We start from the raw sequence: 15,141 nt of genomic DNA, 5'->3' as shown, positions 1-15,141 counted from the left end.
AGCCTGGACTTAGAAAGGCAGTACCACAGTTATTTCAAAATCCTAGTCAATTATGCAGTTTTTATTTGCTGTGTTCACTTTAACTCTGGTCTTCTTACAATGGGTTTTCATGACTGAAAATGCTTTAACTGGCTGCTGTCATTGTATAGTTTATGTAAGTTTTTAAAAGTTTTATAAATTCCACAAGTGATTTTTCTTCTGGGAGTGACATTATTCTCTTAAGTTTGTCAGTTTCAGGGTGACACTTCAGAGCCGATTCAGGGATGATCTGGCCTCCTTTATAGTCCAAGAGAAACGGCTGCCCCCGGAGGAGCAGTCAGGAGGCTGCAGGGCTTTCCAGCCTGTGAGATACTTGTTCACCATTTCCCATTAATTTGCTTTGCAGCTTGCAGTTCCCCACAATGACGAATGGACCCGCTTTGCCAGGACCCTCGTGGAGATCCGTGCCAACAGAGCTGATAGCGAGGAGGAAGGCACCGTTGAGTTATCTGCCTAGTGGAAACGAACCACCCCAACCCCAGCCCCGACCTTCACCTTCTAGAATTCAGCTCTGCAGTCATCGATTCCACTCGTATTTGGTGTCCATTCAGTATCAGTGTTGCGTGACATTTTGGGTGTCCTATGTGCCAGCTTTGCTCCAAGTATTCTGAATGTATCCCACCCCGCTTTCCACTGACCTGCCATTCACCAGAGCATTTCTGTCTTTATATTTCTGTCTCAAAAATGGGGGGGGGGTGTAGGCTTTACGGGTTTAGTTGTTGCCTTTTAACTACTTAGTAGCTGTATTTAATAGCTGGAAACCTCTGGTTAAATTTGTTCTTACATGCACTTCTGGCACAGTCCTATTAAATCCATATGAAGCCAGATATGATTAGGTGCAGATGTGGTGTGCTTCATGATACGGTACAGGGCCAAAGACTCGAGATGTGGTGTTTTACATGGTGACTCACATTGTGGATGGATTTACTAGAAGAACACTGCTGCTCCTTATTTAGTGTGGTGTGCTGCATGGAACATATTTATTTGAAAGCATTAAAATAAACGATCCTAGAGCATGTGCATAATGAGAGGACCGTATTGTCTCTGCTGCTGCTGACGTGACATTAAGGTCCAAATAACAATTACAGTATGCCGGTTCCACTGAGGACAAGAAATCTTTAGAGGTTTGTTGCAGTGAACGGAATGAATTTTAATGCCTATTATTTCTAGGTACTTTAACAATATTTCAAATGTAGTTGACTATTGATACTTGTCATTCAAGCTAACACAGTCCAACAAAAGTCTGTGGTTCTTGAATATGACACCATATGGCCAATAAAATGTTCCACACCAGGTCTGCGCCAGCGTGGATCAGTCCTCCGCTTGGGGAAAGCCTGATTAGAATTCTGCTATGACAAGGGGGTGGGGGAGATACGTGAAGGCCATGTTAGAGATTGATCATGAACTTACAGGCAGCTAGCCTGGCTGGACTTAAACCAAGACTCTGGTTTTATTTTTATGAGGGAACGTGTGTGGTTTTTGGGAAAGCTTCCCCTTATCTCTCACCAGAGCCACTTTTGCCCAAAGATGGTCTTAAATGTTGGAATAAGGAAAACTGGTTAAGGTGAACAGATACCAAATGTCCTGCACATTTCTTCAAATTTTTAAAAGAATTTACACCAGAAAATTATGTTTATTGCTATTGGACTAGGAAATATGTCTATAAACAATTTTAATAGAAAATTTTCTCAAAAAGTCATTTCATGCCTAGAGAGAATTCAAATAAATAGTGGTTGAGTCATAAAAAACATCTGAAGACAGACTTTCAGCTTTTCAGGAAGAGAATCTCCATGATGTGTTGGTGGTAGAGGCTCCTTGAACTGTGAGATTTCTTTTAAAAACAATGGCATGCTTTTGCTCTAAAGTGCCCTATGGTATATAGATACTGAAATTCTTTGAAGGCAGGAATTTTTAAAGATAAAATATGAGGGTCTTAAATAGGTTTAAAAGCAATCCAATAAGAGTACCAGGGAAAAAAAAAAGTTTCTCAAGCTTACACTAAAGGACCAAGAATAAATCAATAATCCATGAGTTGCTATTACCAAACTCTCAATGATTCCATGAGTAAAGAAAGACCAAATAGCAAGAAGGCCAGAGCCCCTGCAGTAAGCACAAGGAACATTGCATAAGTTTACATACGTACGCATCCCACTGTGGTAGCTGGTCTACAAAACAGTCTTGTGCAGTGCCATTCCACGTGGAGTCGGGCTGAGCTGATGTAAATGATGGACTATGGGGGAAGTGATGCTGTGTGGGGTCCAGGACACGGTTATGAGAAGACTTATAGCTTCCTTTTGGTCTCTGAGCACACTCACTCTTTGTCCCTAAGCCAAGAAGGACAACCATCTGTGTAAGAGGTATAACCATCCTGAGATCTCTGCGCCACACACAGGCCCAAGGTGACCATGCAGTGGTCATGTGGATAGAGAGATACCCAGCCAGTCCACAGCCATTCAAGTCAGCCCAGCTTTGTACCTGGAAGGAATGTGGCAGCCATGAAAATCTGCCTCTCTGGTCTCCTACTGCAGACAGCATACCTGACTGACCGCTCCCGCTGCTCTGCTTTGAAATCCATCACCTTGTTTGACCAAGGCCATGCTTCCCACAAGCTGCTCTCAGCTGAGTGAGCACAGCAGACACTGAGGCAGGCCTATTCTTGGGAGATGTAAGACTTCTCTGAGAGGTAACTGGCTCAAGGACTCCCTGTCAACACTGCTAAAACTTTCTAGAACTACAATCTAAAATTAATGGTTCTTCCTTCCCCTCGTCCTTCCCTCTCTCTCAGGGTCAGACCAACATCACTGTCTGACGGCTCTCCCAGCACAATCTGTCTGGAGAAGACATGCTGGGCCTGATAAGAGAACAAAGAGACTCATCACCAAAAGAGTTGCAAGAATTAACAAGTACCATTAGGGGTCAGGGGAACAACACTGAAATTGGATTCGGAGGGGTTTAAGGGAGCCAGAATGTTAAGACTGGATAGGCAAGAACTCACTTCTTCTAGTGGCATTTTTTTGGGATATACGATTTTATACTCTGGCAAGGACCCCAGGAGATAGGGTGGTTGATGCAGTGGTTCTTAGAAGTCTGGAGAAGATGTAGTGTACAGTTCATGAAGTGAAACTGTGTGAGCTGCCCTGATAGTACAGACAGGGATAAAGGGGCTGAAGGAAGTAGATTATGTTAGAAGAGAAATATGAGGTAAAACGGAAGACACATCCAAGAGTTATGTTACAGAGTAGGGCACACACACTTCACCAACACCATCAGCAGTGAGCTAGTGAGGAAAACACAAGCATCTCTAGGGATCTTAGTCGTGGCCTTCTTCGCAGGCCAGGGCTGAGAGCAGGAGACACAGGCACAGATCAGGGCTTGTTAGTATCTACGGGGATGACGACACCCTGGAGTTAACAGTGGCGGGGTGGTGGCAGTTACCCCCAGAAGCCAGGAAGCCACAATTACTGTAACGGCCAGCTACGTCAGGGGGCTGCGAAGGGGGCTTTACACACGCACAGAACGTGGCATCCGAAGGGCAAAACAGGCAGCTCGAATGGCGCTTAACATCCATAACTGAAAACATAAAAGAATGGAGGAGAGAAGAAAGAAAGAAAAGAAAAGAAAAAAGAAAAGAAAAGAAAAAAGAAAGAAAGAGAAAGAAAGAAAGAAAAGAAAAAAAAAGAAAGAAAAGAAAGAAAGAAAAAGAAAATGAAAAAACTAGGAGCAAGTGGCTCAAGGCAGTTACCGCAATAGAAAATCACGATCCTCTGCTCATTACTCAGACCTGAGCCAATTTGCTGATCTAGAGCCCGTCGGCTGAAGAGGCATCTCGCCTAGCAGGAAGAACACAGGACAAACATTCTGATGATTTCCTCAGTCCTTCCCCAAAGGGACTTATGGCCATTTATTCAGGTCAATGTATAATGCAGAAAAAAATCAGATACTTGGAGAACTAGTGGATATAGGGTCTAGGTTCACAATGAAACCTGAAACTTTATCATAGTCCCCAGTTAGAATGGTAACTTATAGTGACTAGGTAAAATAATAAAGCCCTTACTAACCCCTAGGTCACAAAGGGCTCATTGGGTCTATGGACCTACACAGTGACCGTTTCCCCAATCCTGAGTGGTTCAATTGGAACCAACATAGTTGGCACTGGGTTCCTGGCCTCTGGGGTAAGAGCTATACAGAAGGGAAGGCCAAGTGGAGATCTCTGAAACTGCCATACCCCCACCTCCTCCTACCAGGATGGTAAATAAAAAACAATATTACATCTCAGGGTAGGGCTGGGAGGATGGCAGACATTAGCGACATTCTTAGAGTCCTAGAAGATGCAGAGTGGCGGTCCCTAGAATTTATCCATTTAAGACACTAGTCTGGCCTCTTCTTAAGTTAGACAGATCTCGGAGAATAACTAAATAGTCATGCAAGCTCAACCAAGTAGGCGCTCCTATCATCGCTGCTGTGTCATACATCACATCTTTCTTGGAACAGATTAATAAGGCCTTTGGTACATGGTGTGTCGCTCACGAATGCATTGTCTTCTATTCCAACTATACAGTAAGATTAGAAACAGTTTGTACTTATGTGAGAAAGAGAATATTTATTTACACTTCTGTCTCAGGGCTGTTAATGTCTTATCCTCCACCATATTCTAAAATAGGTCTGGACCTGCCTGAACACCCAAAGAACATTACATCAACCCATCATATCAACGGCCTCGCACTGATTAGGTAGGATAAACAAGAGTTAACTATCGCACCAGGAATCCGGTAAGGTATATATACTCCAGAACGTGGGAGATGGATTCAGGGAAGATTTGAGAACATGCTACTTCAGTGGAGTTTCTAGGAATCCAGTGGTTAGGCACATGCTGGGATATCCCTTCCCAAGTAGAAAGGGCTGGAGCTGAGAACTCCCAACACAAGGAAGCACAGCGCCTGGCAGGCCTCTCCAGGTTCTGAAGGCAACACACTCCACGACTTAGAATACTCTGTTTACCAGGTGGCATGCAGGGCACTGGGCGGGGGCTCAGAATGAGGAAGGACTCTGCAGGAGATCCAAACCGCAGGGCGGGGAGCTCTACCGGGCTGTTCAAGAGATGCTGCGGTATTAGAAGTGTCACCGGTGGGAAAAGATATGGCAACTTATGGCAAGCCCCAGTAGGGAAATCGTAACAGTGGCCCATGAGGTTCCAAAGGAAAGTGGAGCTATCTGAAGCGAAGAATTATGTGACTTTTGAGAAACAGCTCCTGGCATGTGACTGGGTCACGGGAGAAGGAGAACTCTTCACCACGAAGATATGAAGATAGCAGACATCCAAACAACCCATTGTAAGTTGAGTCCTGTCAGCCTCACCAAGTTAGAAAGTTAGAAAGATCCAGAAGAAACTACTTCTACAGGATTGAAATTGTGCATCCAGGATGTACATGCAAGCAGAACCGGAGGGTGTGAGTAAGCTGCATGAGCAAGGAGCCCAGAAGCCCAATGTCACCCAACAGGATTTTACCAGCCCCCCTTTCCCATGCTTGCGTATATGGTCCTATGTGGGGAGGGTGGGATCTGCATGACTGGCTGAAAAAAGAGGAAAAGGTCAGAGCTCAGAGTACATATGGGTTGGCTCAGTTTGTGGGTGAACGTGAAGAATGGACGACAGCTACATTACAGCCATACTTAAGCGTGGCCTTGGAAGACAGTGAAGAGGGAAAAGCCTTCCAATATAGGCTGTAAGCTATGCACGTAGTCATGCATTTTGTGTGGCAAGACAAGGGGCCAGGAGTAAGTACCTATCCATACACTGCCCTGGGCCAAGCCATCATCTGTCTCATCAATTCTTGCAATTATCTCCTAGCTGACCTCCTGGCTCTCACCTTTGACCTCTTTGTCTCTTCCCAACATAGCCGCTTGAACGACACCGTTACAACACTGAACTCCTCAGCTCAAAGCACACCAATGGCTTAAGTCACGGGGATATAAAGTCCAGCATAGGGAATATAGTCAGTAATATTGTAATAACTTTGTATGATGACAGACGGTGACTGCACTTACCATGGTGAGCTTTTTATAATGCATTAAATGTCAAATCAGTATGCTGAACACCTGAAACTAATTTGACATAGTAGGCCAGCTCAACTTCAATAAAAAACAAACCAAAACAAAACACATGAAAGGCTTTCACCTCACTTGGAGTAAAAGCAAAATCCTGATAGTGGCCCATAGGCCCTGTATGATTTGACTCTCACTTCCTGTCTGATCCTACATCCTGTTACCTAATCTTCACTAATCCACTCCCATTTCTCCCACCTCACTCTTCCCTGACACACCACACACCTCCAATCATAGGGTCTTTGTACTAATTGTCTCTTCTGTCCAGAATGTGGGAAGCACTGAGTTTATAAGCCCTTATGCACATATTCCAAATTTCACCCTTTAATATAATTAAGGTCATTCCTCTGACTTTTCCAACTAACCTTTTATCTGTGGGAGTAACAGGCTCCCTGCTTACCAGCAACCTCAGTAAGAAGTCATAGTTTAAAACAGCAACACCAGCAACTGAAGATGAGCTTAAAAGCAGCTGACGCTCCCAATTAGAGCACTGACAGGGAGGCTTACAAATTATGTGTAAACTTAAGATGAGAAAAAGGTTTTGTATTTTCATTGAGGCATAATTCACGTATGATAAAATGCACAGATAGGGAGTGTTCGGTTCAAAAAATCTTAACAATTATGTACACTTACGTAACCGGCAGACAAAACGAGATACGGAATATTTTAATAAGGAGGGAAATACTCCTGTGGCCCTTTCTAGCAATCACTGTTTTGATTTCTGTCAACACAGACTAGTTGTGCGTGTTCCACTCCTAAACTTCATAGGAGTGAAATCACACAGCAGGCCTTATTTTTGTGTCTGGGTTATTTTGCTTGACATAATTTTTTTTGACATTCGTCCACATGCTGAATATTTCAGTAGTATGTTCCTTTTTATTGCTGACTGGTATTCCATTTTACAATTATTCTGAATTTATCTACTTGCTCACCAGTTACTGAACATTAGTGTTTCCGGTTGGAGGCCTTTTGGTCTAACGTTGCTGTGAATATTCTTGTATAGTTTTTGTAGGCACGTGTTTTCTTAGACAAATACAGCAAGTAGAATTTCTGGGTCACATGGTAGATCTATGTTTAACTAGAATTCCTAAGAAATTTCATAAGCGTCCTGCGAAGTGGGTGTACCATCCTGCATTCCCACAACAAAGCATCGGTGTTCCAGGTGCTCCACGGCGTTCCAGCATCTCGTATTGTCGATCCACGTCACTTGGGCCATCTTGGGGAGTATGAAACACTATCTAGCTGTGGGTTTAGTTTGCCTACCCTTGGTGACTAGTGGTTTTGAGCACCTTTTCATGTGCTTATTGGCCATTCTTGCATGTCACATTACACCTTTTTCTGTGAACAAGCTGCTCAAATATTTTGGCCATTTTTAAGAACTGGATTTTCTTTTTATTATTAAGAAAGTTCTTTATATAACCTATATATAAATCCTTTTGTCAGATATAGGTGTTATAAATATTCTTCCCAGTCTAGGACGTGGAACTTCATTCCCTTAAAATATTGTGATATAAAGAAATGTTAAACTTTCTTGAAGTCCAATTTGACCGTTTTAATCATTTCTGGTTAGTATTTTATAGTTCTTCCTAGCAAATCTTTGGTTGCCACAGGTCGCAAAGATATTATCTTGTTTCCTTCTATTTATTGTTTTAGCCTCTACATTTAGCTCTATGATGAATCTTAAATTAATGTTTCTGTATGGGATGAGGCAGTGGTCAAAACTGATTTTTTTTTTTTTAATTTATGGATATTTAGCTGGTCTGGCAATATGTGTTGAAAAAAATCATTTTCTTTTTGACCATTGAATTGGCATCCTTGGTAAAAAGTCAATTGATGATATACATATAGCTATTTTTATGAACTCATATTCTATTTTTTGAGTAATTGGTCTCTATATAATACACTGTCTTGACTGCTATAGCTTTTATCTTGAAAGGTAGTATAAGTGTTGAAATCAGGTAGTGTAAGTACTCCAAATTTGTTATTCATTTTGAAAGCTTGTTTTAGCTACTCTAGATCTTTTGTTTTCCCACATAATTTTAGAATCACTGTAAAACTTTACATTGCGGGACACCTGGGTGGCTTAGTCGGTTGGTTAAGCATCTGCCTTCGGCTCAGGTCATGATCCCAGGATCCTGGGATCCAGTCCTGCATCGGGCTCCCTGCTCAGTAGGGAGCCTGCTTCTGCCTCTGCCTGCTGCTCCCCCTGCTTGTGCTTTCTCTCTCACTAAATCTTAAAAAAACAAAAAAGAAAACCATATTGCTTGGATTTCAATTGGGATTTCATTTAATCTATATACCAATTTCGAAGAATGAACATTTTAACAATTCTGAATCTTCCAATCCGTTAACAAGTTACGTCTTCCCATTCACTGAGTCATCTTTATCTCACAATGTTTTTTAGTATTTAGGTTATGCACATCTTTAAGATTCCCAGGTATTTTTTTTATTCTATTGTAAATGTGGTAATTGTTTTTAAATTTTATTTTCCAAATACTTTTTGCCAGTTTTCAGAAATAAAATTTTTGTATATTTACCTTGTATTTTGCAACCTTACGAAGCATATTTATTATTTCTAGATTTCATACATCCCATTGGTTATTACATACACAATCATACTGAGAATGAAAACTGTATTTCTTCCTTTCCAATCTTTTTTCCCCTTAACACTAGCTGGCACTTTCAGGTCAATGCTGCATTGAAGAGGTGAAGGCAGACATCCTTACCTTGTCCCTGATCTTATATGAGTTCCAATGTTTCACTTTTATCAGATGAAGAAATTCTATTTTATTCTTCTTAGCTTATTGGAACGCTTTATCATGAACAGGTGCTGAGTTTTACCATATGCTTTTGTTCTGCAGCTATTGCTATAGTCATGTAATTGTCTCATTTATTCTATTAATGTGATGAATTACATTGGCTGCTTTTTTTTTTTTTAATGTTAATCCAACCTTGCCATCCTGGTATAAACCTCATTGGATCAAAATATGTTGCTAGCCTCTATTTGCTAATAATTAAAGCAGTTTCTCATAATTGTTCCTTAGGGATACTGGTCTGTAATTTTGTCAGGTCTTCGTTACATGATGATGCTCATATGAGGATTTGAGAAATGTTCCAATATCCTCTATTTTGTGCAAGGGTAGAATGTTGGTATTAATTCTTCCTTAAATATTTGATAGAATTCACTGGTGAAGCCATATGGCCCTGGAGTTTTATTTGTGAGAAAGTTCTTGGTAATAAATTCATTTACTTAATAGAAATAGGCTATTCAGATTTTCTATTTCTTTTTGGTTCCATTTTGGCAAGTTGTATTTTTTTAAGAAATGTGTCCGTTTCAATTTATCAAATTAACATAAAATTATTCTTCTATCCCCTCATTACCTTTTTATATTCTTCTAGTGAATCACAGATGTCTTCTTTTTAATTCTTGATATATTGGTAATTTGTCTTTTTTAAAAATAATTAAGTCTTGTTAGGTATCGATATTGTTAATCTGTTTCAAGAACCAGCTTTTGGAATTGTTGATTTTTCTTTATTGTTTGTCCACTTTTTCTTCTTTCTACTTTGGATTTAATTTGTTCTTTTTTCCTACTTCCTAAAGTAGAAACTTAGATCACTGGTTGTAAAACACTTTTCTTCTAATTTAGGCTTTTAAAGTTATAAAAATCCCTCTAAGTACTGCTTTTACTGTATGTATCCTACACATTTTGATCTGTTGTGCTTTCGTTATCATCTGTTCAAAATATTTTCTAATTTCCGTTGCAATATATTACTTGACCCATGGGGTTTTTAGAAGTGTGTTTAATTTCCAAATATTTTGAAAGCCTTCCAGATATCTTTGTTTTTATTTCTAGTTTGATTCTGCTTGGTAAGAAAACATACAGAGTAAGAAATACTCTATATTTCAAATCCTTTGGAATTTATTAAGATTTATTTTATGGGCTAACATACGGTCTAGCTTGGTCAATGTTCCATGTGCACTTAAAAAGAATGTGAATTCTTCAGATATTGGGTCTGTGGTTCTAAAAATGTCAAATAGACTAAATTGCCTGAGAGTACTGTTTCAATCTTCTGTAATCTTACTGATTATTTTCTATGTGTTCAATCAATTACTGAGAAGGGAAGTGAAAATACATAAATATGGCTGTGATTTGTCTATTTATCCTTTAGTTGTCTGTTTTTATCCATGCACTTTAAAGCTCTGTTACAAGACACTTACATATTTAGTTTATTATATTGTCTTGATAAACTGACCCTTCTCTTATTTTGAAATCTCCCTCTACTGTCCTTTCATTTCAGCCTGGACTCTTTAGCATCTGTTGCAGGGCAAGGCTGCTAGTGACAAACTTTCAGGTGTTCCTTATCTGGGAATATTATTTCTCCCTCATTTTTGAATTATAATTTCACTAGAAGTAGGAATCTTCATTGACAGACTTTTTTCTTTTTTTTCCTTTCAGCCCTTTGAATATTTCATCCCACTGCCTTCTGGCCTCTATGGCTTCAGATAAGATTATCAGCGGTTAATCTTATTTAGGATCCCTTGTGTATGACGAGTTGCTTCTTTCTTGTAGCTCCAATATTGCCTCACAGGTTTTGGCTTCTGATAGTCTGATTCTGATGTATTTATGGGCAGGTCTCTGAGTTTGTCCTACTTGGATTTCATGGAGCTTCTCAGACATGCAGGTTGTTTTTCATCAATTTCAGGAAGTTTTCAGCCTTTACCTCTTCAAGAATTCTGCCCTTTCTCGGTCTCCTTTCCTTCTGGAACTCCTGTTACGTGCATATTGGCATTTGTGATGCTGTCCTACAGGTCTGTGTTCGATTTTCTTTGTTTCCCCTTTTTGTTCTTTAGATTGCATGTTTCAATTCTTCGCATTTGCTTATTCTTTCTTCTGCCTAAAACATCATTCTGTAATTCTCTTTAGTTCTTTAGACATGGTTTTCTTTAACTCACTGAGTAAACTTATAATAGCTCATTTAAAATCATTGTCTAGAACAAAAATCCAATCTCTGGGCTTCCTCAGACACAGTTTTTCTTGATTTCTTTTTTCTTGTGTATACACCATACTCTGTTTCTTCACATGTCTTGTATTTTTGTTGAACACTAGGTGTTTTGAATACTCTAATGTAGAACTCTGGAAATATCAGATTTGTTGTTGTTGCTTATTGTAATCGTTTATTTAGCAAATTCTCTGAACTAATTCCGTACGGTATCTATTCTGTGTCCTGTATGGCTCCTGAAGTCTGTTAATCTGATGTTCAGCCAATGGCTGGACAGAGATTTCCATAAATGCCTTGAACCAATAGACTCTGCCAGTATTTGCCAAAGGGCTCGTGTGTGTTGAGGCGCACCTTCAACACTCGGCCAGGCAGCTCACCACTCTGCATCAGTCTTCACTTCCTTTTTCTGGAGAGCCTCAAGGCTGGCAGGAGGTTGAGAACTGAGGGCCTTCTCAGGTCTCTCCTGAGCATGTGTACTGTTCTGAGTCTGGATGTGTGTTCTTCTAGATTCCCAGTAGTATGCTAGAGCTCTTCAAAGTCCTATGAACATCTCATTCCCCAGATGGTCCTCTCAAGGTTCTGGTTAATCTACTGTTTGCCCTGTTATTTATTACCTCAGACAACTAAGATATTAGGCTACAAACTGCTTCTTCAGTTAGGAAGAAGGAAATGCATACCATTGCATTGTGAGGGAGGACAAAGGCTGAGACGGCACGTATGGGCGAATCTCTACTCTCCACAATCATAAAATTCAATGGACGTGAGCAATCACTCTACTTCTGTCTTAAGAAAAAAAGAATGCCTCTTTCAATTTTTCTCATCCCCAACTTTTCATTTTTCTGATTTTATTCTAACAGAGTGTTAAGACTTTTATAAGACTAGAGCTGATTCAAATAACAAGGTTATTCTAAAAAGCAGCTTCTTACAATGGAGTGGCTGTAAGGACACCTAAACTCTCAAAATAATAAAGCACATTTTTTTTTTTTATTAATAATGATTTTTTATTATATTATGTTAGTCACCATACAGTACATCCCCGGTTTTCGATGTAAGGCTCGATGATTCATTAGTTGAATAAAGCACATTTCTGTACTCAGAACTTATGTAGGTAAATTTTACTTCAAAACAGAAATTCACACTTTGAAGTCTATCACTTTTTTGAAAAAAGTATGAGAAAAGGATATATGTTTTTCAGTTAATGTTTAGTGTGGGTCGGTCAGGAATCTGCTCTTATTTATGTAAGAATGGTGGAGGGCACAGCGGAGTGCAGGGGTACATGTCCTCTCCTTTGACTTGAGGGAGTGCAGGGCACTTGTTGGGAATAGAGTAAGACTTTTCCACCATTAGTGGTGATGGAGATTTTACATCCAAAAGTAATTCCAGCAAATCCCACATTCTGTAAACTGTCTCCATTCCCTCCAGACACACTTTGAGGCCAAGTACCCATAGATATTTACTTTTAACTTGGGTTTCCATTATTTCCAACTTTTGTTGAAGAATGGCATTTTCTAATTATAGTAGAGATTTTTAAGATGGTCCAATTCAGTTCACATCATATCGCGTTGCACTATAACAGTCTGTAAATTTATCTCTGCTTTTTCCACATTACCTTTCCATTTTAAACTCATGGGGCAAATGCTTCAAGTTTACCTTAATCCTCTCTTTACTGACTTTACTAGGTCATAAAATAGTTTAAGATGAACCTTGGGGCGCCTGGGTGGCTCAGTTGGTTAAGCGTCTGCCTTCAGTTTAGGTCATGATCTCAGGGTCCTGGGATCGAGCCCCAAGTGGGGCTCCCTGCTCTGCAGGGAATCTGCTTCTCTCTCCCTCTGCCCCTCCCCTCTGCTCATGCGTGCGCGCGAGTATGCGTGCTCTCTCTTCCCTCAAATGAATAAAATCTTAAAAAACAAAAACAAAACAAGATGAACATCAAAAGGCTAGTTAGGATTCACCTGGTCCTCAGGCTCTGGAATTCTCTGAATTAGCAAAAACACTTACTGTGGTAAATAATCAGCGATCACTCTTCCCTTCTACTCTAAGCTAGGAATGATACATCTGATTCTGAGAACTGGTGACAATAAGATATTCTGGGCAAAGACTGTCATAAGAATTTCCTGGACTGAATTTTGTTGAGAAACCCTTGTAGGTAAAGAACAGGGCTTAGGCTGCCACGAGACCTAGATTCAAATCCTAGCCCCCTCATTTGCTAGCTGAGAGGCCACGAGCAAGACACGGGGCCCCTGCGAGTCTTGGGTTTCCTCATTTGTACACACGAAAAAAGAACAGTACCTACTTTAAGGGCTGTGGGGAGGATTTAGTGAGATCATGCCCGGCATGTAATACCTCATATTTAATGAGTTCTTAGTGGCCAAAGAACTCCACGGTGGAGGCAGAGTGACTTGCCCCTCCCTCTTTTGAAAGCAGCCCAACAAGACCGGAGCAAGAGCAAGAGCAAGAGCAAGAGGTGGAGGCAGGTGATAAGAGATAGAGAACAATCTTTTCTTTAAGCTGTATTTCCTTCTCCCCACCATACAGGACAGACTATGGTAAGCTTGCACGAGTCTGTTCTGAGAACTGGAGTCTATTTTAAAGTCACCTTAGAATTGCTCCACTGTCAAATCAAGCGTCCTGCAAAGGGGCAGGAGCCCTGGCTAATGGAATCAAAGTGGTGGTGGGCACCGAGGCCCCGGTGGCCAGACCCGTGTGCTGGGGGTGTGCTTGTGACCTGGGAGAAGCCAGCCTCAGACAGGCACAATTAGTGTGTCTTCTTAACTTTCCTTCTGAAGTTATTCGAGGGGACTGTGGTTTTGCCTTGAGCAAAACCCCCTTAACAGCCGGGAATCTAAAAACAAACATTATTTTATTAGGTTACCCCAGCAGATGAAAGCAGAGTGTTCCCTTTGGACTCTTTTTTGGAGTCAATTAATGCATTAGCTAAAAACAAACCCTTTTGAAAGAGTTCCCGTTGTCCTCAGCAGCTTCTAAAGGAAAGCTTGTCATTGTGCTCCTACAGACACATAAACATCAGGCAGTGAGAGAAACAGAGAGAATGAGTTGTAAATAATTAATATTCATTGATAAGAAAGACTATTTTAATGACCTATCCCAATCCCAATGCCGCACTAATCTCAAAAGGTATGCTTTTTTAAAGCTTCACTTTTAACAATGATCAGGAACTTTAAATATTGTTTATATGACAGTTCCTGGGTCAATGTAAGTCATTAACACCAATTTTAACAGCTGTTGCTTTAATAAAAGACATATTTATGACTTCTAAAGTATGTGATCAATATAGAAGCCTGTGATTGTTTTCAGTTATGGTTTTAACTCCAGCAGCGAAAAAGGCTTGTAAAGTTGGAAAATAATAGAGATTGCTCATTGGGAAAAAATACAGATTTCTCGAAAATCCATTCACCCGTCCTTCAAATTAATAACCAAGAGCCTACTAAGTCCCAGGCACTGTGGAACTCTGAACAAAAGCCTCAGTCCCTACCCTCATTAGAGCCTGGTCCAGGCTTTCAAACTAAGGACTGCTAGGGTTTTAAGACAGAGGTGCAATGCTCTTAGCTGCCCTGGCCTTGGAAAAGGGGGTGGCCCCCCTGCGGTCTTCCTAACACTGAAAACAGAACGCCTTGGTGAGGGCTGGGTTATTCCCGAAAGGTAAAACAAAAGGCACACCCCCTCTGTGGGCAGTACCATTTGTGGAAAAAACATTTCACTGCTCTTACCAGTGAATGCATCTTTTAAAAAAATCTTTGGAGAAAAAAAAAATCCTTGGAAAAATCCACATCCTGAAAGCGTTTGATTACCCTGAATTTAAAATGGGCTCTTGCTCAGTGGCAAAGATACAAATTCATCCCCAAAAGAATGGCTTCTGCGGAGAGAAGGCACATGATGACTTTGAGAGAAGCATCTACAAAGCTGATAAATGGGGCCCCAAGACAGAACTCGAATTCCATCGCTGGAGACTTCCCTCCGTCTACCTGAAGAATTTCGACA

At 40.6% G+C, this 15,141-nt stretch overlaps 1 protein-coding gene across 4 annotated transcripts in view; it reads left to right on the top strand.

Moving 5' to 3' along the window:
- Positions 1 to 1,334, top strand: part of DYNC1I1 (dynein cytoplasmic 1 intermediate chain 1) — a 265,154-nt gene extending 263,820 nt beyond the window's left edge. For all 4 annotated transcript variants that reach the window (XM_008686272.2, XM_008686271.2, XM_040644258.1 and 1 more), the window contains one exon: positions 386 to 1,334. In XM_008686272.2, coding sequence (XP_008684494.1) covers positions 386 to 496 — 111 coding nt within the window. In that variant the 3' untranslated portion in view covers positions 497 to 1,334. The remainder of the gene's footprint in view (positions 1 to 385) is intronic.
- Positions 1,335 to 15,141: the final 13,807 nt, after the last annotated feature.

The sequence above is a fragment of the Ursus maritimus genome, unplaced genomic scaffold (genome assembly GCF_017311325.1).
Source record: "Ursus maritimus isolate PB19 unplaced genomic scaffold, ASM1731132v1 scaffold_3, whole genome shotgun sequence".
NCBI lineage: Eukaryota > Metazoa > Chordata > Mammalia > Carnivora > Ursidae > Ursus > Ursus maritimus.
The sequence above is the reverse complement of the archived record's forward strand: the minus strand, read 5'-3'. Positions and strand labels throughout refer to the sequence as shown.